The sequence below is a fragment of the Pseudoliparis swirei genome, chromosome 1 (genome assembly GCF_029220125.1).
Source record: "Pseudoliparis swirei isolate HS2019 ecotype Mariana Trench chromosome 1, NWPU_hadal_v1, whole genome shotgun sequence".
NCBI lineage: Eukaryota > Metazoa > Chordata > Actinopteri > Perciformes > Liparidae > Pseudoliparis > Pseudoliparis swirei.
The window spans coordinates 15,278,169-15,305,520 of NC_079388.1; the positions used below are offsets into that span (position 1 = coordinate 15,278,169).

At 42.7% G+C, this 27,352-nt stretch overlaps 1 protein-coding gene across 4 annotated transcripts; it reads right to left on the reverse strand.

Moving 5' to 3' along the window:
• Positions 1–1,938: 1,938 nt before the first annotated feature.
• On the reverse strand, positions 1,939–26,345 carry anln (anillin, actin binding protein). Of its 4 annotated transcripts, XR_008832073.1 has the most exons (26): positions 26,247–26,345; positions 24,415–24,565; positions 23,868–24,302; positions 22,843–23,150; positions 22,287–22,638; positions 21,737–21,942; positions 21,518–21,631; positions 21,312–21,423; positions 20,551–20,861; positions 20,310–20,449; positions 20,060–20,201; positions 19,689–19,824; positions 19,195–19,377; positions 18,272–18,398; positions 17,643–17,691; positions 11,821–11,874; positions 11,415–11,447; positions 11,271–11,289; positions 10,782–10,894; positions 10,477–10,530; positions 10,120–10,206; positions 9,918–10,025; positions 8,867–9,039; positions 7,532–7,784; positions 2,040–2,098; positions 1,939–1,964 (listed from the first exon to the last, which is right to left on the reverse strand). XR_008832073.1 is itself a non-coding variant. In XM_056417024.1 (24 exons), the coding sequence occupies exons 1-24, from the start codon at positions 26,262–26,264 to the stop codon at positions 7,670–7,672; spliced, it is 3,540 nt and encodes a 1,179-aa protein (XP_056272999.1). In that variant the 5' UTR covers positions 26,265–26,345; the 3' UTR covers positions 6,285–7,669. The 4 variants fall into 4 exon arrangements, 2 of the variants coding, with proteins under 2 accessions (XP_056272999.1, XP_056273013.1); XR_008832071.1 differs by lacking the exon at positions 1,939–1,964 and having other exon boundaries at positions 1,996–2,098; XM_056417024.1 differs by lacking the exons at positions 1,939–1,964; positions 2,040–2,098 and having other exon boundaries at positions 6,285–7,784.
• Between the last annotated feature and the right edge of the window lie 1,007 nt (positions 26,346–27,352).

The window sequence follows — 27,352 nt, forward strand, 5'->3', positions numbered from 1 at the left end:
ACGGCGGGATCTGGAGCATGCGCAAAGACGCAAAGTCCAGTTCCGAATCGAATTCAGAGTTACATGCCGCGAGAGTCGAATTATCAACTGGATCGGACCGAGCTATCCAGGGGTGTTAATCGGACCGAAGTCGGACCGCACATAGTCCGACTAAGGTGTTTACATGAAACGGATAATTCGATTTCAGTCCGACTAAGCCAATAATTCGATTGCATGTAAACGCACTGATTGACTAATATCTTCCTAAAATTGTTCTTGAGACATCCGAAGAAGAGTAATTGAGATTTGTGACGTTCTTAAGCAGATTTGTTCGTACCCGTTTTCTAACCAAGAAGAATCCCATCGTCCGAGTAAAATCAAGGCATGCGCCAGTTGATCGTGATTAATAAAAGTAAATCCTGCCAATCCTCAAAAATCTAAAGACTGCAGGGACATTCATTTCCAGACAAATTGAAAATGAATGAGTGAAGCCAAAAATGGCCAAAACGCAAGTCTAAAGGAGGTGGTGCACTGGACCGAAGTTTATTTCACAAGCAAGGACATCTAATTGAAGGTTTCACAGCTTTATTCCAGGTAAACGTGATAGAGATGCAAGATGAAGTCATTTTTTGTTTTAACCCCAGCCAGAGTCTTCAGAATCTGGCTGAACATTGAGACCTAGCATTTCCAGATGACACGTGAAGTTTTTGTTTAGAGAAAAATATTTAAATTGATCTTTAACACTCCAGATGGCTCCAAGTCAAGAGCGATTACACACATGCTGGGCTTCTACCAGTGCAACACAACCAAGAGGCGAGTCAAGACACAACACAAGATGTAAATATAACAACTTTTATTTAAAAAAACATTCATCCCAGGACCTGCTGCAGCTCACTGATAGCTTAGAAACTACACGTTATGTCCCAGCCTGACCCTCTAACACGAGCCCTTTGGATGATCACTCTGGAGCTGCTGCTTGTTGGATGCAGAGGGGAGCGTGTAGTCCCGCTGCTGAGACGGGCACCACGGGGCCACGTAGGCCGGCTTCTGCAGCGAAGACGGGCGCCGGGGGGCCACGTAGGCCCGATGCTGCGGCGGCTTGCCGACATTAACTTCCCTCTGGTCAGCAGGTCCTCTCAGCCGTCTGATAGCGTAGCCTCCAAAGCGCCGAGGGATCCAATGGGTGGTGCTCGGGGCAACGCCCTGGCCAGAGGTCCGGGAGGCGGGACCCACTCCGCTCGAGTACGGTTTCCGAGCCCCAGTCTGGCCGGGGTTATTTCTCGTGGTCTTATTCTGGTGAGAGGAGAAACGGGAAGGCGTCGACGCTGCAGAGCCACGCCGCGAAGACACCCGTCTAGCGGCGGCGCTAGCTGAGGTTTTCGTCCGGACGGGGATTCTGCGTGGCCCGACGGCGCCCGGGCTGGACGAGCGAGAAGACTTCGTAGAAGTAGAATAACCCGTCAGCCCGGCGTCGGCCGTCTGACGAGAGGAGGGTGTGAAGGAGTAGCTTCCTCTTGGACCCAGAAGAGATTCAGAACCGCTGGACCGCTGGGTGCTCGTACTGCGGGTACCCTGCTGGACTGGCCACGTTCTCGCCTTGCTGGTCGGTCTTTGGGCGTACTTACTCAGCGAACCGCCGCTAGCAATAGAAGCAGAAGGGGCGCTTAAGCTGTTTTGGGGCATCTTGTGCACATTTTCTCGTCTCAACATACTCGTTGGCCGGTTAGGTTTAGACTCCGCGCTGCTCTGCACCAACTTCACCGAATCATAGACACTTTTAGCCGGTTGAGAAATAATCTGTCTGTTGCCGCTGGTCGGAAACCTCTGCCTAGAACTACTGCCAACGGCGTGTGCGTAGAGGCCGCTGCTCCGGGCGGAGCCGGGAGAACCAGAGGCCCGTCTGAGTCCAGTCTGGGGATCGCTTCCACCATATCCACCGCCCTGCTGCGTGAAGCCAACATACGAGTTGCGGTTTGATTTCTGAGCTGCAAGAGAAACAAGAGTATAAATACAGCTAGTAAATCACACCAATAAAATACAGCGACATGTGTGTTGCTCACCTTGTGTAGCCCACAGACAACGCACATGCTCTGCTTGAAGCAAGCAAATTAGAAAGATCCTGGAGGGAAAACAAGACAGTCAGTGAGAAATGGTACATCAACTCAACAAACACTGAAAAGAGCAGCAACAAAAAACTAAAAACGTACCCCAAATGAACTCCACAAGCCATTTCTGTATTCCACTGCAAGCAACAGAAACCCAAGCACCCTGAAGCTGCTCTGTATGTGTGTGTGAAGCAGAGAGGTCGCATTTATTGCAACCTGCATCCAATCACTGCTTAATGGGTCACCTGGTGCACCTGAGAGTCAACCAGCCAATCACAGCTGGAGGCTGCAGCACCACAGCAGACCACTGAACACCTCTCAGGACTCAACAATGCAACTTAATCAAGATTGTCAAGTATAAAGAGACTTTCTTTAAAAACAGTGTGATTGAGTGTTCCATGAACCCAATATTGATGAGTATCCTCATGGCTCTTTTTTATGATTGAAGGGTGCTTTCATTCAATTCAGTTTTCAATTCAGTTTATTTGTATAGCCCAATTTCACAAATTACAAATTTGTCTCGGAGTGCTTTACAATCTGTACACATAGACATCCCTGCCCCAAAACCTCACATCGGACCAGGACAAACTCCCAAATAACCCTTCAGGGGGAAAAAAGGGAAGAAACCTGCAGGAGAGAACAGAGGAGGATCCCTCTCCAGGATGGACAGAACAATAGATGTAATGTGACCAGAAGGACAGATTTAGAGTTAAAATACATTCAATGAATATGACAGAGTGTATGAATAGTTCATAGTAGGCATATTCCACGATGGAGACCTCCACGATCCATCAGGCAGATGGCGGTGGGGAGGAGGAGTGGGCGGAGTCTCAACAGTGGGCGGAGTCTCAACAGGACAGTGGCGTAGTCATGAGCAGGAAATCCACGACCCAGACGATCCATCAGGCAGATAGGATCTATGCCGCCCCATAGGGGCCGATGACCCCATGAGACGTGAAGTCAAAAGGACTCCGGGGAGAAAGCAGAGTTAGTAACGTGTGATTGAGAGATGAAAATTCATCCTTAAGGAGAGAAAAAAAAAGAGGAGATAGGTACTCAGTGCATCCTAAAACGTCCCCCGGCAGCTATAAGCCTATAGCAGCATATCAAGGGCTGGACCAGGGCAAACCTGATTCAGCCCTAACTATAAGCTCTGTCAAAGAGGAAAGTCTTAAGTCTACTCTTAAACGAGGTGACTGTGTCTGCCTCCCGGACTGAAATTGGAAGCTGGTTCCATAAAAGAGGAGCTTGATAACTAAAGGCTCTGGCTCCCATTCTACTTTTTAAGACTCTAGGAACTACAAGTATCCGCGCATTTAGTGAGCGCAGCTCTCTAGTGGGGCAATATGGTACTACAAGCTCCTTTAGATATGATGGTGCATCACCAATCAAGGCTTTGTAGGTTAAGAGAAGAATTTTTAAAGTGATTCTTGATTTTACTGGGAGCCAGTGCAGAGCAGCTAGTGCAGGAGTGATGTGATCTCTTTTCTTAGTTTTAGTGAGACCACGAGCTGCAGCATTCTGGATCAACTGGAGGGACCTAAGAGACTTATTAGAGCAGCCTGATAATAAGGAGTTGCAGTAATCCAGTCTCGAAGTAACGAACGCGTGAACCAATTTTTCTGCATCTTTTTGAGATAAGATGTGCCTGATTTTTGAAATATTACGTAGATGAAAGAATGCAGTCCTTGAGATTTGCTTTACGTGGGAGTTAAAGGACAAGTCCCGATCAAAGATAACGCCAAGATTCTTTACAGTGGTGTTGGATGCTAGGGCAATGCTTTCATGGTGTTACTCTAACCTTCCGCACTGTAATTCAGATACAATACCATTTAAAAGGGAGGAGAAACGGGAAGGCGTCGACGCTGCAGAACCACGCCGCGAAGACACCCGTCTAGCGGCGGCACTAGTTGAGGTTTTCGTCCGGACGGGGATTCTGCGTGGCTCGGCGGCGCCCGGGCGAGAAGACTTCGTAGAAGTAGAATAACCCGTCAGCCCGGCGTCGGCCGTCTGACGAGAGGAGGGTGTGAAGGAGTAGCTTCCTCTTGGACCCAGAAGAGATATACCGACTTTTCTATTGATATCCTCTCAATCACATGTAATATTTCTTTTATATTAGATTAAATCATATAATTTATCGTTATATTATTTAATCTAATATAAAAAAAATATTACATTTGATTGAGAATATATTTTAAAAAGGTCATACAAGATGTATATAATACCGTGTCATGAAAAGTCTACTATATTTCATTTATTTATTAAATAAATAAAATTCGAACTTTTCATGACACATTACTATATACATCTTGTATGACTTTTTTTATTGATATCCTCTCAATCAAATGTAATATTTCTTTTATATTAGATTAAATCATATAATTTGTCGTTATATGATTTAATCTAATATTTTAAAAAATTACATTTGACTGAGAATATATTTTTTTTAAATTATACAAGGTGTATACAATACCGTGTCATGAAAAGTCAGAATTTAATTTGTTCTATTTATTAAATTAATAAAATAAAATATTATTTTCATGACAGTATTATATACATTTTGTATGACTTTTAATTGATATTCTCTCAATCAAATGTAATATTTTTCTTTTATTAGATTAAATCATATAACGATAAAGTATTCTTATATCTAAAATGCATTCATTTATTTGTTCTGTTCGTATAGTTATAATAGATATTTTGACTCTGTTTACATCTTTAAACTTTATTAAGCAAACATGGGCCATAGTCATAGTCTTATGACTACATTTACACTCGTTCACGAACAGTTTCATACGTGCGTCTCTGCTCCGTCTGAAAAGGAAACTTTTGATCCAATTCAAATCCCAGACCTCAAAGCGCTCAGGGAGAACGATGCAGCTGAGACGTGGGAACAGAATAACAACAACTTAAACATCAATGGAATAAAACATCACTCGGTTCTCTGGACTGTTTCCCAGAAATACTTTGCTTTGTTTTTGCCAACAGCAAAGACGCCACCATCCAGGAGAAAAGGCATCCTGTGGACGCCAGATGGATGGAACACAATCTCACCTTCCACTTGGACATGGATTGGATTTTGCATAATTGCTGAAAATAAATGTATGACGCTTATATGTTTTGTAGATAAACTTTACAAATGGATACTTTTGTGATTTTTGTATAAAAGATGGAAACCAAACTGAGTTTGTTATTTGTTCAGCGCCAGACATTCATGCCTAAAGGGACACTGGAGAAATGAGCCCGCTTGTTGTGGTGTAGTGACTGTGTACCCAGTATTTTGTTTTTAAAATACACTGCTGTTCAAAGGTTTGGGGTCACCCAGAAAATGTTGTTTTCCATGAAAACTCACTTTTATTGATCAAATGAATTGCAAAATGAATAGAAAATATAGTAGACATTGACATGGTTAGAAATAGTGATTTATATTTGAAATATTAATTGTGTTCTTCTCAAAGGAAGGGCAGTTGTATAGCTTCTCTCAGCAGCATAACTGTTTTCAGCTGTGCTAACAATAAAAGGGTTTTCTTCCCCTCCGTTAAGTCTTCTAAGGCGATAAAACAATATACTATTAGAACACTGGAGATGGGCCTCTATACACCCGTGGAGAGATTTCATTAAAAACAAGACTTTACACCTAGAATAGTCATTTACCACATGAACGAAGTATAGAGGGCATTTCTGATTAATTTAATGTTATTTTTATTGAGGAAAAAACCCAGTAAGGAATAAGGACATTTCTAAGTTTCTTTTCCTAATTGACCCCAAACTTTTGAACGGTAGCGTACTTTAAAAAAAACATTTGAGCAGCTCGACCTCTTTGTAAACAGTCAACCAAACGAAGGCTCCTACAAGCTCAGCAATATAGGAACTGGTAAGAATGGAGATAAACTGGTAAGAATCTGAGGGAATAGCCGGTAGACACGAGTTTGAAGCTGGTGTGACGAGTTGTCAAAAACCAACTCCAGCTACCAACCGTCGCCTTTATAGAAATACATTTTTTTTAAAGCAGAACATCGAGTTATACGGTTTACTAATGTATGGAACCTTGCCGCCGGTACAGGAGGTGTTTTAAAAAAAAAAATCAGTGCTCGTTATTTTTTGTTTGGTTCACGTTATAAAGAGTGAAACAAAAAAACACCGTTTACATTTTCTAGTACACAAACGACACAATGGCATTAAAATATCTCACATCGTAAACACATTTTTAGACTCAATTTAATGTTACATTTCAATAAAATGACAAAAGGAACTTCGGCATCAGTAACCTGGTCCATTTTGTTCAGAGCAGACATTTATTGAAGTCTCGTAGAAACACAGCGTGAAGTCTGGGAGCACGTATTCCTCACTTCCTCACATTCTCCGTGATGAACAGGTACGCAGAGCAGAAACAAATCATTTGGTGCGTGTTCATAAACAACAGGATGAAAAAACAGTTTCTTTTTTATTATCTTCACCTGAAATTACATTTACCAACACCGGCCGGGTCACTGCAAAGTCTGGGGGGGGGGGCTTTGTAATCTCAGCAATCACCAAGAAACAAGCCGGTCTCCCTTCTTTTTAAATAAATATATCCGCATTTACTTAAATCTACAGGGTACATGAGCTGTGTGTGTTCAGAGTGCGGTGTGTGTGTGTGTGCATCCATTAAGAATGTAGAGCAACAAAAACACCAGAACTAACTATCTTCTGCGTAAACGAGCCTTTAATTAAAAACACCAGTGGTAGTGTACAAGGCTCAAACAGAGAGGGATCAGCCTATAAGCCGAGAAGTATTTAGTCATAAGATGCGTTTGAGGCGATTCTGGTAGAGTTCTGAACTTCACACTGTAAAAAGGTTTTGATTTATCCACTAAAATATGGGGTTGATCCACAATTAGACATATAAAAAATGCTCGTTAAGCATTTCCATAAAATCCAAGCGTGTCGTGTTCTAGCGGCGGTGATGTGACGGACCGTTACCGTGGTTTTCCAAATCGCTCATTTCCACACAAAGACAAACATTTTAACAATTTCAACCAGATTGAAAGCTGGGGTAGAACTCCATGACAATGAAGAAGAAGAAAAAAGAAAAAACGCGTGTAAATCCTGCCACAAGTTGCGAAAGCTAATATATTTAAAAGTATAAATTTACCGACGGTATCGGTTTGGTTTTGTGCTTTCATGCAGGATAAAATAAGATAAAACTGTGCTCAGCTTCCATCTGTGATTCCAACCATTTATATACATCGATTCCAGCCTTGAAACCAAATAACTTAAAGCCATGCGTCGTGTCGAGGACACTAAATATCGGCAGTAACGTAAACAAATTGCGGCAACTCGACAAATACCCGACATTAGAATATGAAAGCAGTCTGGAAATGTATAAAATACAAAAAGATAGTGCCTCGCCCCGCCTCCCGCACACAATACTGTCCTGAAATGTCTCTATGGCTTTCTCGACTCACCTGATCTGTAACGTATGCGTCCGATTGTTTAGAATATTTACCAATTCACACACACTGTATTGCACTTTATATAATTGCATGCGTCACTGAAATTGTCCAAAGGGTATAAGAGGCCGTGACCCCGAGTCAGATCGGGGATCACAGCGGCCGGGAGCAGGAGTCCGGTTGCCACATCCGCAGGTCCACCACGATCTGGTTCAGTTTGGTCATCCACAGATTCCTCTCGTCCTTCGTGTCGGCGCTCAGCCAGTTTCTGCAAGGAAAAGCAATCGAGAGTTCAGCCGTGCAGGGTCACCATTAATGATGGACAGGGTAGGACATTTACATCTTTTTTTAGGGGGCAATTTTGGCCCCACTGACTGACGTAATTAAAAACGTATTAATATGGAAGATGTATGTGGTAGTATATATAAATATATTATGTTTTTTTATTTTGTGTATTGTTGTTGTTTTATTTTCTTCTGTATTTTATATTAATTTTCTTATTTATTTTGATTTCAATTTAGGATAGGAATTTATAAGCATTTTTTGCTTCTACCTATACCTTTTCAGTCTCTCTTTTGTATATTATATAGGATAATATTGTATTGTATTTGATTTGATTGACTGAATAAAATACACAAACAAAAATACACAAACAAAAACAAACATACAGGGGCATTTAAAAAGAAATAGGGAGCACTTTTTGAAACTTGTGAAATAACCTTTAACCTTTGTTAACAAATTATATACTTATTTAGGCTTACAGTAAATGAGCAATTATCATACAAATTGCAATAATAAGACTTGCCTAATAGTCTTATTCTTGGCATTTTTATGACAATTGCTCATTTACTGTAAGCCTAAATAAGTATATGTATTATTTTCTGTAGTCTACAAATTTAAAGTGTTATCTTATTTTTTTTTTTACAATAAAAAAAACAGAAAACATAAATCAGACGATCATATTCAATGTGATTCATTTCTTTGTGGTTATTTGTTGTTATTACATTTTCTTAAACAACTATTAACAATGTATACACGAAAGTGAGGAAATATTGTATTTAAACCAACAATGAGAATTCCAAAGCATACAATATATACCGTGTAATTTAACATGAATATAACACATTTCCATGACTTTTGAGATCTAATTTTTTTTAAATTACTTTTCCAGGCCTGGAAACAATTATAAAAAGGTCATGACTTTTCCAGGTTTACGAACCCTGATGGTGAATATTCCTGAATGTTTTTCATATTGCAGTGTTTCCCAGAAGAAGAACAAACTAGAAAGCATTGCAATGTCACCGTTTCCCCTAATATTGTGCAGCCCTGGTGGCCACGGGCACCACTTACTTGGTGACACACATGGTGTCCTGGCACTGGCTCACGAGGGTTTCCCTGTCGTCGTCTCTTTGGGGGCGGACCGTGATGAGCTCAAACGTGTGGGGTCGGGCGCAGAACTCCCTGTTGACTGGCTCCACCTTCTTACTGGTGCAGCTGGACAGGTTGAGGCGCCCGATGGGATTCTGACAAAAGAAAGAAGACACAAAGAGGTCAAACCCGGTCAGAAGTCGGCACAGAAGATATGTGCGAGAGTCGCCAATACAAAGAGTATGGATGTGGTTCTCTTCACAAATGTATAAGTTCATGGGGGAAGTCCTGTGATGTAAACAATTCAGATGCGACTTCAAGAGACGGCTTCAGACGACACGCTTAAGACGAGAGTCACATCTTTATTCTTTACATCGTTATTTTCATTGATGCTCTGATGTGCACCCCTTAAACTCTACTGGATGAGAACCCACTGGAAAAACATCAACAACAACAACATCTAAATGGATAAATGTTTATAAAATGCGATGGCTTTACCCTCCTGTTGCCTTAGGGTCAATTTGACCCCATTCAATGTTTAACCCTCCTGTTACCTTTATATTTACTAACATATTTTACCCGTGGGGCCAATTTGACCCCAGTAATTAAAACCTCCAGAAAATTATTAGAATTAATATTGTTTCCCAAGTTTAAGTGTGAGGTACTTTATGTTTGTTTGTTGACTACCTAAATAGCCCTTTAAATATATAAAAAAGTTGATATTTCTTATATGTTTGACACAGTGAAAAACAGCCTGGGGTCAAATTGACCCCAAAGAACACCGACATTAAACATTGAATGGGGTCAAATTGACCCTAAGGTAACAGGAGGGTTAAGAGTTCCCTGGTACCAGTGTGTGGGTCTCACGGCTCAGTGTGCATCTATTCATGATATTGATGATATTATGAAATGCGATGTACGGCCTCATAAATCAAACCAGTGTGCAGGTTACAGATCGCCACCGTGGCTTTTAATAGATCAATAAAACGTCTATTTGTAAAGCTGTCGGCGGCTCGTGCATATTATTATTTACCTTGCGCCTCTCGTCGTCTGGGTAGGTCCAGTAGGAGATGCAGTATCCCGACAAGACGCACCACCTCCTGTGCCAGACTCCAAATCCACTGACATCGTCAAACATCGTCTAGGAAAAAAAAAAAATTTAATAAATAAATCAATACCAGCCTCAGCATAAGTTAATAACCTGTGATGATTCGATTTGCTCGGCCTGCGCTCACCAGGAAGCCCTTCTCCTCCACTTTGCAGCCAACCTCACACTGCATCCTGAGGTAGACGTGGCCCTCCAGTGGGCACAAGAACGGCACCTTGAGGCAAAAAGTACAGACACTTTAGTAAAAGCTCAGATATCATGTTCACCGTTCACCATTCACGCAATTTACACCACAAGATGAGGATAAAAAATAAGAAATGAATGGTTGAAAGGTTTAAAAAAATGGTTAAAAATCACAGATCGCAATTAGACATTCATGTTCAGATCGTTAGTGCCACCATGACGTGAAATGTATTCCTTGTTATCGTGTGTTCGCCAATTTCCCACACAAACAAAACAAACATCCGTGAGGACGTGTAGTAACCTTGGTATGAAACATGTCACCGAGTAGTTCTCTTTCACTTCCTTCATACTTGATCTAAAAGAAAGATATTAGGGCGGTGAATGAGTGCAGAGGGACAACAAATGGGGTTACTGAGAGTCTCTGAGGCCTGGAGTAAATATGTGATATGAGCCACATGTCGGCATCACACACGGCATCGGCAGACGGAGGCTCGTCACATAGATGGAATGTACAGAAGAGAACGAGAGTGCTCTGAAAGTGAGAATGTGGGACAACGGACATGAGATAAACATTTTTTTTAAAGGTGATATTAATGGTTTCTATACCTTCTCCAAAGGAAACTTGTTCATGCCAATCGAGGACAGGGTGAGCTTGTGTGATCCGACCAGGACGAAGCGGCTGGTGTGAACAGCGTTGGGGCCTCCTGGACTGGCCATCACTTCACACGGAAAGAACGACATCATTAAAAAAGAAAAGAAAAGAAAGGGACAGTTCACACCGAAATAAAAGAAAACATATTTTCCTCGTCCCCGTTTTGCTGCTTATCAATCTCGATAGCTCTGGAGTGAAACCACAGCATCGTCTCTTTCCAGACATCGTGAGCCTGTTATTTAAGATAACGCACAGACGTTGCCGAGAGCATTTTCACACAGGGAACTATTTTCGTTCAACTAAACGACACCTGCCGACAATATCAGGAAAGGGAAGCGTGCGTCGACTCCTGCCAGGCTCGTGTTTACGCTTCACCGATTCGGCCGACACAATTTTGAATATCTCCGACTCAATGGAAAAGTTTTGTTTTTTGTGCAACATACCTGGTGTTTGGACACTTTTCTGCAAGACAAGGAGGTGAAACCAGCAAATTTAAGTCAGGCAAATGAGAAGTAGTTACATTCTGATATATAGCAATATAAAGGAAAGGAAGTTTGCTGTGCTGCAAACGCATTTGAAATACTTACAGTGATGGCGAGGAATCTCTTTGGAGTGATCGCCTGGAGAAACAGAAGTCACGCAAAGAGTTAAAAAAGTATGTTCGCTTCAAGAGGACAAACGGGAGTGACAATAACTAGTCTGAGGGATGAGTCGTTAACATTCCTCTCCGCTGAATAAAAAAGACCTCCAGAAGCTGTGAAGAGAAACGGTGACTCTTTAGGCTCCGCCCACACAGTGCACACCCACCGACACGTGAGGGAGTTGATACAGAAACGGTTCATACCGACATACACATATAATGGGCGTCATGAACCTGGCTCCATATTATCTGGACACACACACAGCCACACTTTAAGTATTAAATAAAGCTCCATGATTGACTTGCAAAGTGTTTTCCAATAATAGTGAAACAGAAGCTCGTTGTGGCGTTACCTTGGACTTGTTGGGCTTCTTCTTCTTGTCGTTGCAGACGTCACGCTTCTGCACCTGAGGGCGTCACAAGATGACGATGCATCAGCGGCTCAATGATAAAAACACGTTGATGCGGAGGGAGAAACTCAATAAGAGCAGCCGAGTTCTCAGCAACACAACCAAATACATTTTATGGAATCTTGTGCCCAAACTCTTTATTTAGTTAGTTCTCACAGTGCGTTTGCTAGTTTAGCTTGAGTTTTTACATCATTTTTTGGGAAAAAATTTAATACCCTTTCATAACAAAAAGGAAATCACTGCCTTTGGAAACCCGGTAGCTGCAGTACACGTTACAGTTTTGTTTCTAAAGAGTAAGATGACAAACAAAACCATTAAGTATAGTGGAAATATGATGACAGTATTATTATTCTGGTCTCTGTAAACCATTATGTAACTGGGTTATGATGACATGTGTCTTAGTTTTGGTTTTATTCATGCTGTGACCTAAAAAAATGACCTTTCTTTTTCTTATATTGTCTGTCACTGTTTTTTGTTGTCTTGTCTGAAACTTTGTGTAACGTGCTGCTGCTGCCGTCTTGGCCAGGACTCTCTTGTAAAGGAGATTTTTAATCTCAATGGAGGCATTTCCTGGTTTAAATACATTTAAAATAATAAAATAAGACACTCACCAAGGAATAGACCTCAATGTCAATGTCAAAGTCACTGGAGACATCAGATCTGAAAATGAGGAAGAAAGTGAACAATCATGAGCAACTTCATCTTCTTTAAGCATCTTTGAGTGTCGAGAAAAGCGTTGTATAAATTTGAAGTATTATTATAAATCATATATTATTCACGAGTATGGGATCTGGTCAGAAGGTTTTTTATTAGAATCCACAAAGTGTGAAAAGGTCAAACTGTCGAGTCTAACGAACATAATTATGTTCAATATAAACATGTTCAATTCTATAATAATAATAACTTTATTTATATAGCACCTTTAAAAACAGAGTTTACAAAGTGCTCTACAGAGAAGCAAGGCCAAACAAATGGAATGGTAAAATACTAAATGAAGAACAAGACAAACTAAATTAGGGGAACCAAAGAACTGCATAAAAAGGACGACATCACTTAAAAGCTCCTCTATCAAAATATGTTTTAAGAAGTGATTTAAAAGAAATCACTGATTCTGCATCGATGTGTTGAATAAGTGTTGTTATCAAACACTAAACACCATGTAAAATGATGGAATCCGAATGTCATGTTTACGTCTATTGAGTTCAGGTTTAATGCATCAGAGGCCGTGTGCAGCACTTACATGGTGAACTTGGTGGGGAACGCCAAGGTGTCTCCACTGAGGCCGTGGTGCGTGCTGGCTAGAGGCGTGGCCACGGTGTTCTCCGCTCCAGCACGAATCATCACGAAGAACGAGTGTTTGGTTGACTCTGAAATAATTGGCAGAATAATATTAACGACCAGCAGCACGACAACCACTCAGAGAGTGACTACATCCAGATATAAAAGCTTCAATGGAATTATTTGATTATGAACACGAATGGCAATACCATTATTTTGCCTTCCCGTTTAAATATTACACAGCGTGAGGTCAACTCGGCTCAGAATAAAACCTCCGCGTGCCACCGTGTGCTCAAAGGACAGCAGTCAAACTGAGACACATAGGATGAATTAATAATTGTATCAATCAATCAAGACGTAGCCCCCTGCAGCATGTAGTTTTTCTATATATTATAAACAGGCTGCAGATAGTTTGTTGTAATTTACATTGGTTGAAGTAGCTGAAATAAAGCCACTGGATGTTGAGCAAAGATCCAAATAGATGTCTAAAAGGTTTTAAGGAAATGAAATTTAGAAAACTATTCGTGGACAACAGTAAATAAACGTTTTTTTTAAATTCTCTTTGCTTTTGACTCAGACTCGAGATCCTGAAAAAATAATAAATCCATCAATAAATTTCTCTACATTAAAGCGCAGTGTCTGTCATTAATTTACCCGTTTCCACTGAATTGTGGTATCGGAGCTCCATGGATGATGTCGTTTGATTGAACTGAATCTGATCAGCAGTTCTGGAACCTCAGGATTTGTGATCTCAGAGTTTAGGCTCAGGCTCAGTTTGTGAAACCGGCTTACTGAAACCGGGCCCTGATGTGTGGAGATAATGTGGAACAACAGTGGAGTGTTGCTTTAAATGGCTGAACCGTGGTTCTGAGCATGTTGCGCCTACCTGGCTTGTTGGCAACGGAGCAGACGAAGTCGGCCTTGAGAGGCAGGCGCAACTCCTGCAGGGTGATGGAGCCCTTGGAGGCCGACATGCTGGAAAGTTCTGGGGCTGCAGAGGCCTTTTTCTGGCCCTTTGGGTCCCCTTTCAGACGGTCCAGCTCTGCCTTCAAAGCTTCCCTCTTCTCCGCTAAGAAAGTCAAAAGGACCGAAAGTCAAGCTTTGAAACGAGTAAAGATAGGAGGAGCTTAAATATAGACGTACGGGGTGTAGACGTATTGTGGCTTCATCATTTATACAAAGAAGATTCCTAAACGCCTGGTTACTCTACCTAAAATGGCATTAAAACAGCCAACATGATTACAAAAATAAGAAATGTCCTTAGTGAGACACAAGGATTATTCCATTATCATTTGAATAAAGGAATTTTCCTAAATAAAAGCTAAAACCACTTGCAGGTGTGTCTACCACGAGTGGACCGTTTGTCGTCTGGATCAACTCACTCGCGATCAGCAGCAGCCTCTCGGCTTCCGCCTCCACCTGGGAGCCTCGGCCGTGCTCCTCGTCCGTGCAGCAGTTCAGCGCCTGGCTGGCCTGGTGAATGACCGTCTGCAGGTTCATGTCAGTTGTCAGAATCTAAAAGAAACGAGAAATGTTTGAACCCGTGAGACGAACTAGAACTTGAGAGCTGCAGGGGACGGCATCTTTATGTTGTTTGAAGAACAAATTCTGTCTCCAGAAGTAAAAAAAAAGCAAACGTTGGGTTGTAAATTAACTTTTCAGTGTGATTTCTAGGCTTTAGGACTTTTTCCTGCAGCACTCTGTCGCATGAATAAACATTAAGTTAAGTATTTATCCCAAACCTTCATCCTCTGCTTGATGCTGGAGAGACCGGATCCTCTTGGTTCCTCTGCTCTGCGAGAGACGTCCACGTTTCTCACAATCACCTGTTTGACGACGGGTCTCTCGGCCTCCTTGACCCTGGTGGACCTGTAGGCGTCGATGCTAACACACACACACACACGGAACGAGAGGATGAGACACGCGTGTCCTGCAACGACGACGGCCAACTCCAATCCATCTGAGTGACACCAGATGGGAGCACTGACCTATAAGGCAGTTTGAGGTCGTCGTCCAAGGCCTCTGATGAGGCGGTCCGCGCCACGTTGGTTCTCTGGAACTCGCTGGGTTTGGAAACATTGCCTGAAGGATTGCTCTTCACATTGAATGAGACGGCTGGAGTCGACGTCTGCACGGACACACAAAGACGTGTTGTCATGTTTGCCTCGCTGAAACTCTGAACAGGAAGTAGATGCAAGTGGTGGAGAGCGACGTCACATTCGTGCCTACCATCACGCGTCTCTCGGGACTCTTCACCACAGCGGCCACAGTCTCCGCCAGTGGAGTGAGGAGCGACATGGAGGAGATATTCAAAGGATCTTCCTCCTCCTCCTCCTCCTCATCACTCTGGCCCAGAGCTCTATCAAACAGATCGTTGATAACAGCAGAGTTGATGGACTGGTCCACATTCATCTCTATCTCCTTGACCACCTCCTCCTCCTCTTCTGAAGTTCCATCAGTTGTTTTCTCGACAGCAGGAACGCGACCCTCAGAGGACTGGATGTTGAGGTGGCGACGCCATCAACACAGGATCTGCAAGTCACATAATCTTAGTTAGAAAACGCATTACGGTATATTTACCCAGTTTTTCAGCACTCAACGGAACATATGATACCAACATGAACACCTCTACCAATACCTGTAAACATTCATGTTACGGTGACATTCAAAGCCCTCTTTTAGAAGGGAAGTTAACAATAAGACTCAAGAGATGTTTACCGTAAAACTTCAGGCAATAAAACATTTCATGTCATAAGGTCTTCCAAATCTTGCAATAACTAAACTTCGCTTCCCCATATCTTGAGTAACAGACAGCGTGATGGTAATGCCTAACTTTTTACTTGAGGCACAGCTTTCAGCTTTAATGAGCCAACATTCTTCTCAGAATCAAGAGAGCCGAATGGATAAAACTTCCAAAGCCAGGAACTGATCACTCAAATAAATCGAAATGGCGAACACAAAAATTAAATGTGTTTGAATACCTGGCCGAGTGCACTTTGGGGGTGTCGGCATCCTCTCAGCAGAAGGTGCTGTGAGTTCATCCTGTGGCGCACATCGGGGAACTTCAGCCTCCACAGGCGTGGCAGGCTGCTCCTAAAACACATATTGATTTTCATTAAATATAATCTTGCATTTGCTGAAAGCACGACAATATTGAGATTTGTGTCAGGTGCTTATTGGCCAACCTTGATGTCTGTATATTTATTGACTTCTGCTGCTTCATCTTTGTTTTTCCACATGTTGTTGTTGTTGTTCTTCTGGAACCGGCTACGAATCTGAGCCAGCTCAGACTCTCGCTCCTGAAAATAGTCGTTTTTTCAGAAAAAAATTAAATGCTAGTTTTGTGTTATCAAGTAAAATGGTTGCAACAATAAGGGGAGACGGTATCTCTAACATTAATTTACCAGCTTCTGTCTTTGGGTGAGATCAGCAGTGGTTGTGTTTGCAGTCTGGGCAGCTTTGAGTCTCTCCTGCATCAGTCTGGTGTTTGTTGTGACTGATGATGGAGTTACAGTGGGAGTCTTGGACTGGGTAGCGCCCCCAGCTGGGGAGCACTGGTTGGTGCGCTCCTGGCACCTCTCTGCAAAACGCTCCAGAAAAGATTTTACACCTGTTGGCAATGAGGAAAAAAATATATATATATATATAAACAAATTTAGACACGTGGAGGAAAGAAGTAAATACTAAAGAAATCTAGCCGTTAATATTGCTGGCTTGTGAATATCCAAAAGTACGAGTTATCGAAGCCTGCAATATGCGTCCATCAAATATATATATATATTTATGTATATAGAAATGGTGTGAAACATCTGTAAAGATACTCTTATAATGCAACCTAAATAGTTTTTCAACTAATTCAATAATTCTGACACATCTTACCATTTCTGCCACAGATAAGAAAATGTGAACATTTTTATCTTATGAAATAATTATAAAGTTTATTGCAACATGGCTCACCAGGTGCTGCAGCAGTGGCCATTTCTTGAGGGCCAGAGGCTCCAGCGGTGGTGGGCTTGGCACGGAGGCCTGGCTTCTGGGGGCTGGAGGTGAGACCCCGAGAGGGGGCCTGATTCCTCAGGGGACTTTGAGGCACTGATGTTAAAGAGGAGGGACCAGCCTTGTGGGGGCTAGATGGTGCAGCTTTAATCTGGAGGCACTCTTCTGGGGGCTAGAGGAAGGTCACCATTAAGTATAGTGGAAATATGATGACAGTATTATTATTCTGGTCTCTGTAAACCATTATGTAACTGGGTTATGATGACATGTGTCTTAGTTTTGGTTTTATTCATGCTGTGACCTAAAAAAATGACCTTTCTTTTTCTTATATTGTCTGTCACTGTTTTTTGTTGTCTTGTCTGAAACTTTGTGTAACGTGCTGCTGCTGCCGTCTTGGCCAGGACTCTCTTGTAAAGGAGATTTTTAATCTCAATGGAGGCATTTCCTGGTTTAAATACATTTAAAATAATAAAATAAAATAAGACACTCACCAAGGAATAGACCTCAATGTCAATGTCAAAGTCACTGGATACATCAGATCTGAAAATGAGGAAGAAAGTGAACAATCATGAGCAACTTCATCTTCTTTAAGCATCTTTGAGTGTCGAGAAAAGCGCTGTATAAATTTGAAGTATTATTATAAATCATATATTATTCACCAGTATGGGATCTGGTCAGAAGGTTTTTTATTAGAATCCACAAAGTGTGAAAAGGTCAAACTGTCGAGTCTAACGAACATAATTATGTTCAATATAAACATGTTCAATTCTATAATAATAATAACTTTATTTATATAGCACCTTTAAAAACAGAGTTTACAAAGTGCTCTACAGAGAAGCAAGGTCAAACAAATGGAATGGTAAAATACTAAATGAAGAACAAGGCAAACTAAATTAGGGGAACCAAAGAACTGCATAAAAAGGACGACATCACTTAAAAGCTCCTCTATCAAAATTTGTTTTAAGAAGTGATTTAAAAGAAATCACTGATTCTGCATCGATGTGTTGAATAAGTGTTGTTATCAAACACTAAACACCATGTAAAATGATGGAATCCGAATGTCATGTTTACGTCTATTGAGTTCAGGTTTAATGCATCAGAGGCCGTGTGCAGCACTTACATGGTGAACTTGGTGGGGAACGCCAAGGTGTCTCCGCTGAGGCCGTGGTGCGTGCTGGCTAGAGGCGTGGCCACGGTGTTCTCCGCTCCAGCCCGAATCATCACGAAGAACGAGTGTTTGGTTGACTCTGAAATAATTGGCAGAATAATATTAACGACCAGCAGCATGACAACCACTCAGAGAGTGACTACATCCAGATATAAAAGCTTCAATGGAATTATTTGATTATGAACACGAATGGCAATACCATTATTTTGCCTTCCCGTTTAAATATTACACAGCGTGAGGTGAACTCGGCTCAGAATAAAACCTCCGCGTGCCACCGTGTGCTCAAAGGACAGCAGTCAAACTGAGACACATAGGATGAATTAATAATTGTATCAATCAATCAAGACGTAGCCCCCTGCAGCATGTAGTTTTTCTATATATTATAAACAGGCTGCAGATAGTTTGTTGTAATTTACATTGGTTGAAGTAGCTGAAATAAAGCCACTGGATGTTGAGCAAAGATCCAAATAGATGTCTAAAAGGTTTTAAGGAAATGAAATTTAGAAAACTATTCGTGGACAACAGTAAATAAAAGTTTTTTTTAATTCTCTTTGCTTTTGACTCAGACTCGAGATCCTGAAAAAATAATAAATCCATCAATACATTTCTCTACATTTAAGCGCAGTGTCTGTCATTAATTTACCCGTTTCCACTGAATTGTGGTATCGGAGCTCCATGGATGATGTCGTTTGATTGAACTGAATCTGATCAGCAGTTCTGGAACCTCAGGATTAGTGATCTCAGAGTTTAGGCTCAGGCTCAGTTTGTTAAACAGGCTTACTGAAACCGGGCCCTGATGTGTGGAGATAATGTGGAACAACAATGGAGTGTTGCTTTAAATGGCTGAACCGTGGTTCTGAGCATGTTGCGCCTACCTGGCTTGTTGGCAACGGAGCAGACGAAGTCGGCCTTGAGAGGCAGGCGCAACTCCTGCAGGGTGATGGAGCCCTTGGAGGCCGACATGCTGGAAAGTTCTGGGGCTGCAGAGGCCTTTTTCTGGCCCTTTGGGTCCCCTTTCAGACGGTCCAGCTCTGCCTTCAAAGCTTCCCTCTTCTCCGCTAAGAAAGTCAAAAGGACCGAAAGTCAAGCTTTGAAACGAGTAAAGATAGGAGGAGCTTAAATATAGACGTACGGGGTGCAGTCGTATTGTGGCTTCATCATTTATACAAAGAAGATGTATAAACGCCTGGTTACTCTACCTAAAATGGCATTAAAACAGCCAACATGATTACAAAAATAAGAAATGTCCTTAGTGAGACAAGGATTATTCCATTATCATTTGAATAAAGAAAGTTTCCTAAATAAAAGCTAAAACCACTTGCAGGTGTGTCTACCACGAGTGGACCGTTTGTCGTCTGGATCAACTCACTCGCGATCAGCAGCAGCCTCTCGGCTTCCGCCTCCACCTGGGAGCCTCGGCCGTGCTCCTCGTCCGTGCAGCAGTTCAGCGCCTGGCTGGCCTGGTGAATGACCGTCTGCTGCAGGTTCATGTCAGTTGTCAGAATCTAAAAGAAACGAGAGAAATGTTTGAACCCCGTGAGACGAACTAGAACTTCGAGAGAGCTGCAGGGACGACGGCATCTTTATGTTGTTTGAAGAACAAATTCTGTCTCCAGAAGTTAAAAAAAAGCAAACGTTGGGTTGTAAATTAACTTTTCAGTGTGATTTCTAGGCTTTAGGACTTTTTCCTGCAGCACTCTGTCACATGAATAAACATTAAGTTAAGTATTTATCCCAAACCTTCATCCTCTGCTTGATGCTGGAGAGACCGGATCCTCTTGGTTCCTCTGCTCTGCGAGAGACGTCCACGTTTCTCACAATCACCTGTTTGACGACGGGTCTCTCGGCCTCCTTGACCCTGGTGGACCTGTAGGCGTCGATGCTAACACACACACACACACACACGGAACGAGAGGATGAGACACACGTGTCCTGCAACGACGACGGCCAACTCCAATCCATCTGAGTGACACCAGATGGGAGCACTGACCTATAAGGCAGTTTGAGGTCGTCGTCCAAGGCCTCTGAGGAGGCGGTCCGCGTCACGTTGGTTCTCTGGAACTTGCTGGGTTTGGAAACGTTGCCTGAAGGGTTGCTCTTCACATTGAATGAGCCGGCTGGAGTCGACGTCTGCGCGGACACACAAAGACGTGTTGTCATGTTTGCCTCGCTGAAACTCTGAACAGGAAGTAGATGCAAGTGGTGGAGAGCGACGTCACGTTCGTGCCTACCATCACGCGTCTCTCGGGACTCTTCACCACAGCGGCCACAGTCTCCGCCAGTGGAGTGAGGAGCGACATGGAGGAGATATTCAAAGGATCTTCCTCCTCCTCCTCCTCCTCATCACTCTGGCCCAGAGCTCTATCAAACAGATCGTTGATAACAGCAGAGTTGATGGACTGGTCCACATTCATCTCTATCTCCTTGACCACCTCCTCCTCCTCCTCTTCTGAAGTTCCATCAGTTGTTTTCTCGACAGCAGGAACGACGACCCTCAGAGGACTGGATGTTGAGGTGGGCGGCGACGCCATCAACACAGGATCTGCAAGTCACATAATCTTAGTTAGAAAACGCATTACGGTATATTTACCCAGTTTTTCAGCACTCAACGGAACATATGATACCAACATGAACACCTCTACCAATACCTGTAAACATTCATGTTACGGTGACATTCAAAGCCCTCTTTTAGAAGGGAAGTTAACAATAAGACTCAAGAGATGTTTACCGTAAAACTTTAGGCAATAAAACATTTCATGTCATAAGGTCTTCCAAATCTTGCAATAACTAAACTTCGCTTCCCCATATCTTGAGTAACAGACAGCGTGATGGTAATGCCTAACTTTTTACTTGAGGCACAGCTTTCAGCTTTAATGAGCCAACATTCTTCTCAGAATCAAGAGAGCCGAATGGATAAAACTTCCAAAGCCAGGAACTGATCACTCAAATAAATCGAAATGGCCGAACACAAAAATTAAATGTGTTTGAATACCTGGCCGAGTGCACTTTGGGGGTGTCGGCATCCTCTCAGCAGAAGGTGCTGTGAGTTCATCCTGTGGCGCACATCGGGGAACTTCAGCCTCCACAGGCGTGGCAGGCTGCTCCTAAAACACATATTGATTTTCATTAAATATAATCTTGCATTTGCTACGAAAGCACGACAATATTGAGATTTGTGTCAGGTGCTTATTGGCCAACCTTGATGTCTGTATATTTATTGACTTCTGCTGCTTCATCTTTGTTTTTCCACATGTTGTTGTTGTTGTTCTTCTGGAACCGGCTACGAATCTGAGCCAGCTCAGACTCTCGCTCCTGAAAATAGTCGTTTTTTCAGAAAAAAATTAAATGCTAGTTTTGTGTTATCAAATAAAATGGTTGCAACAATTAGGGGAGAAGGTATCTCTAACATTAATTTACCAGCTTCTGTCTTTGGGTGAGATCAGCAGTGGTTGTGTTTGCAGTCTGGGCAGCTTTGAGTCTCTCCTGCATCAGTCTGGTGTTTGTTGTGACTGATGATGGAGTTACAGTGGGAGTCTTGGACTGGGTAGCGCCCCCAGCTGGGGAGCACTGGTTGGTGCGCTCCTGGCACCTCTCTGCAAAACGCTCCAGAAAAGTTTTTACACCTGTTGGCAATGAGGAAAAAATATATATATATATAAACAAATTTAGACACGCGGAGGAAAGAAGTAAATACTAAAGAAATCTAGCCGTTAATATTGCTGGCTTGTGAATATTCAAAAGTACGAGTTATCGAAGCCTGCAATATGCGTCCATCAAATATATATATATATTTATGTATATAGAAATGGTGTGAAACATCTGTAAAGATACTCTTATAATGCAACCTAAATAGTTTTTCAACTAATTCAATAATTCTGACACATCTTACCATTTCTGCCACAGATAAGAAAATGTGAACATTTTTATCTTATGAAATAATTATAAAGTTTATTGCAACATGGCTCACCAGGTGCTGCAGCAGTGGCCATTTCTTGAGGGCCAGAGGCTCCAGCGGTGGTGGGCTTGGCACGGAGGCCTGGCTTCTGGGGGCTGGAGGTGAGACCCCGAGAGGGGGCCTGATTCCTCAGGGGACTTTGAGGCACTGATGTTAAAGAGGAGGGACCAGCCTTGTGGGGGCTAGATGGTACGGCTTTAATCTGGAGGGCACTCTTCTGGGGGCTAGAGGGGAAGGTCACCCCTTGATTGGAACTCTTCTGAGGACTGATTCCTGACATAAGTGCTGGCCTGGCTGCAGGAACGTCTGCCTCCTCAGGGCTCGGGAGAAGCATTCGTCTCGGCTTTGCTGGTAAATTCTGAACCTGTTAAGAAGTCATAAAATAGTTTTATTTATAAAGCACATTCAAAAACACCACAAGTTGGGTTCCTCCTGGTCTTCTGGGGGTCTAACTAGGCATTTAGAACAAAACAAAGCTGCTGCGTGGACAGGGAACAGACACCGTGTATTATATGAATCATACAGAAGTGCTTACGCTGAACAATTAGACAATATTAGGTAAACCTACCTGGGAGCTGGGTGCAGACCGGCTGCTTGCCGCCACGTGGCCTGCAGCACCTGGTTTAGTGCAGGCAGCCACAGCAGCGCTTCTGACTGCTAACTTATGAACAGGCTTCTCTTTTGCAGCCCCAGTGGGAATGTTAGCATGGCTCATGTCGTCTTCCCAGGTTCCGATGGTGGCGGCGAGGTTGGCGAGGCGGCCTCTCCTCCCAACCGGAGTGTCCGAGGACACGGCGGGGGCGGCAGCTACTGCGACCTCCGCTTGTTTCCTCAACGGGGACGGGGGAGAGCAGTCTGGAACTGCATCAGAGGAGTCTGGAATCGAGGGCAGGGACAAACTATGACTCAGGCATACATATGACAGAATGAACACACACCGTTACGACTAAAACTGCCAAATGTCTTGAAACGCCAAGATATTTGTTGTTATTTTTGTGCGAAGCTGCTTATTTTTCGTTTCCATCTTGTGACGGCAACATTTTGAGTTTTTTTTACTGAAATGACGATAATCGAAAAACCGGAACTTGTCTATGAAATAATTCATTCATGTTCACCGTTACACAGAGTCCCTCAGGAGTCTGCCAAGGGTGCACCGAAGAGTCAATGAAACAACATGTAGGGAAACAAGAAGGAGGGTCCGGAAGGAGACATTCGTCTTTGAGTCCTTCGATGAGCAATCAGATGATCAGATCACCCGATGAGTAATCAAATGATCAGATCACCCGATGAGTAATCAAATGATCAGGTACCTTGATGAGGATATTCAAAAAGATCCTGGGAGTTATAACACCTATCAATCAGTCTTCGTCCTTTGTTATAATCTGTCTCCAAAAGTGATTGTTTTTGTGAGAAAAGGCACGGGGGATGTTATGCAATATGCTTCGTAACCTTTACAGGACAGAAAACGATTTACACAGCAGCCCGTTCACATAGTGTCAAAGATAATAGAACTAAATATATAAAATTCCCATTACAATCTTGATTATAGATTGCGTCTCTAAACATTCTAGATGAAAACCAACATATTCGTACCATCACCATCCCAGTACTTTCTCTGCTGTGCAAGCCTCTGCAGACGAGACTTCATGCCGGCAGCAGGTGGAGCTGTGACTTCCACCAGGTCCTCCTTGTTGCTTTGCAGGGCTGAACTGGCAGGCACCGTCTCTACTTCTCTGCTGATTGGAGGGCTAGGAGCTGGGGTGACGGTCGTTTTCTCTGGCTCGGGGGTTTTCAGCTGCCCTCGCTGAGGCTGGACAGCCGGCCGGGTAGCCGTCTTCTCCAGGGAGGCGGTAGGACGGACGCTGGCCGGCCCCACCGGGGGTTTCTTGTCGGTGGGAGGATCTGAGAGCATCGGAGTCACGGCCCGCGTCGTCACGGGCTCTTGGTTTTCCTCACCGGCTGCAGGCGAGAGATTCTCCTCTGAGCACCTGCGCTTGGAGGGAGAAGGGTTGGACGACACCTGTGGAACTGGGAGGAAGGAACGGGGAAATAAATAGAAGCAAAGATCGGCGCTGCAGTTCAGTGGTCAAACTGATGGGACACGTCTCAGTAGACAGCAATCCAACAAATGTGTTCGTACCTTTATCGATAACCGGCGCGCTGATCACACTATTGGTGTCAGCCAGCGGCTCTCTGGACCGTTTGACCATCTGCCTGTTTGCTGCATTTGGTCTCTCTGCCATTTTCCTCTGCAGATTTTCTCTGCGGGCTCGGGTCCGCTCCAACAGTTTCTGGTTTGACAAAACAAAAAACATTGTTAGTGGCTGCTTTATACTTGCTTAGGATGGAAAGAATAACATCACAATCTGTAGTCGGGTAGAAAACACCTATTAAAGTAACTAAATACATTACATTTTAAGTTCCACAAAGGTATCATTTATAGCAAGACAATTGGATTGGATTGCATTAAATTGTTGCTTTTTATGTCCATCTGCCAGTGTACAGAAGAAATGTTTTTCATCCAAGTCTTCTCCCCCCCCCACAACCATAAATGTGTTTTCTGTACATTCTGCAGTGTCTCTTAGGAGCGCGCTCCCACAGCAAGTCAAACATCAACACGATGACAGTGATTGAGAGTATCTGCTCTCACGCTACATCAACGGGAATACCTGAATCATTTTACAGTTTAAATCAACGTGTGAATAAGTGTTCAGAAATATTTAATTTCCTGCATGCTTTAGTTGCCCTTTATGTCATTAAAGAAATAGTTAAAACATTTTAGTAAACACACTTATTCACTGTCCAACAGAGCAAGATGATACTAGTCTCAGACAATTACCCTATATGGCAGAATGAAAAATGAATAAGCGGAGAACCCAAATTGTGAATCGATTTCTTGTGATGGATCAGAAAAAAGGCATGGAAACTGATTTTTATCTACGTTGTGCCATATAATTTGACTCAGGCCTGTTTTTAAAATAATACTTGCAATTTGGCCAAAATAAGCTGATTCTCCCTCCCAAATATTTGCTTGATCTGCGAGTAAAAAAAAGTGTGGAAATGGAAACGGCACATGGTCTGTCTATACGTGCTACACAATCTATAAAACAGTCTTTTTCCACTCAGATTCTTTAAAACGGCTTCTGTTTGCTTGCCCTCTCGCCCCCTTTTCTTCTCGTTTTAACGTGACATTCCTTTTCCTTGGAGGCCTCACAATCTGATTTACTGTCCTGTATGTTGACTGTGAAAGCCCAAACACATTCCTGCAGCCGCACTGCGCCCTTCAAAGTGTGGAAAACGTGGTCACTTTTAACAGCATTCCTCAGGCATGAGACACTCCTGCTCGAGGTTCCTGGATTTGAAAATTCAAATCCTGTTGGCTCAGATACTGGAGGAGCAAGAGCAATACATCATGTAAGCTTGTTACAACTGCATGAGCGCATCAAGGCAGAGAAAGAAAGTGTTGGACAAGTTCCAGTGCTGACACATACCATTGCCATAAATGGAGGCAAAGCTGTTTAATTTGAATAACGTCAAGTTATGTGGGGTTTTGGTGATGCAGTTCAAAAGTGAACTGGTCAGTCAGAAAAAAATATGACGAAATGGCCAAACATGTCCACTTAACGTTACATAACCTAAGTTATAGCTATGACGATTCTGGTAAGTCACAAGCTAAATGTTACACTAGTTGTTATTTTAGATTTGTGGTGATAGACGAGTGACAGTACAAATAAACGTGATTTTTTTTTTAACCATTTGAAACACATCACATTATCATACACTTATGTCCGGTAACATCAGCATACGCCACAGTTTTATGGATGTAAACACGTTAGTCTCCTGCCATAATTAGGATAAAAAGAGGAAACGTTACGTTAGCATTAGTAATGTCAAACGTCCCATAGCTAGCTAACGCTACACGATATCTGCCGTTAGTTAGCTGAAGTCATTTACGTTGCCTCGTCGACTTACCTCAGTAAATGGATCCATTTCGGAATGATTTATCCCTATCGATCAATATTTTAACAACGCTGTTGAAACGCTGTGCACACTGCGTGTACACAAACAGGACGTGGCTCTCGGCTTCTCTTCTCTTCCTCTTCTTACTCGCTGCACAAAAACAACCGTTCAAATTTTGAATTTCAGCGCTAGAGCTACTGCGCATGCTCCAACAGTTGGAAGCCCCTGAGAACCAATCAGAATCAACCGGGTGCCCAAGTGTGTCACACTCGGGCAGCCTATCACAGCCTGGGTGCAAGTCACGTGACTCGAGGGCGTCAATAGTGGGTTTCATCTCTTTTATGAAACCGTCCTCTGTATTCAAATGTTAAACGGTTGAAACCGAATTTACAGTTTCGCGGATTCTTTTTGTTTTCTCTAACGTGATCTGCAACATGCACACTTCAACATTAAAACTTACAGACACGTTTGGTTGCAGTTTCCACTGTTTAATTTGATAAGTTTATATATTTTTTGCCACAAATTCAACTATTTAAGTGGCATGGAGTCTAATAAAAAGTCACCCACATGGAATGTCAGAATGAACTGAGTCATTTGCTAGCCCCTGTAATATATATAAACTATAGCCATTTTTTTGTAGATGTTCTGTTTCCCCATTGTTTTCCTCTCACATATTTGAATCATAAGTAGTACATGTACATGTGCCTTAAAACAAAAACAAATTTGCTATGAAGTCATATTACAAATCCCAGTAGGACATTATTGGCGAGCTGTTTTTGTTAATGTTAATAAAAACGTCGCTATTCTCTCCGGTGCAACCAGTCCAAAGATAACTACAACTCCTACGAGGCGTCTACTCACAACACATGTCTGCGTTTGAAGCGCTACACTGGCTTAATTTAATCTTGAATATGGCAATAGATAAATTATGAATTTCAAATGATCAATTAGTCAATTTACGCGTCAAACTCGCATGTTTTTCCTCAAAAGTGTCTCCACCTTTCCTCAAAGGGACTTCATTTCCCATGAGCACCCGCGTGCATCACGCAGAAAGGTAGTCGTCAACGAAACCATGGAAACGGTTCAGTAGCTGCAGGGACGGTAGCACGCAGACGAAC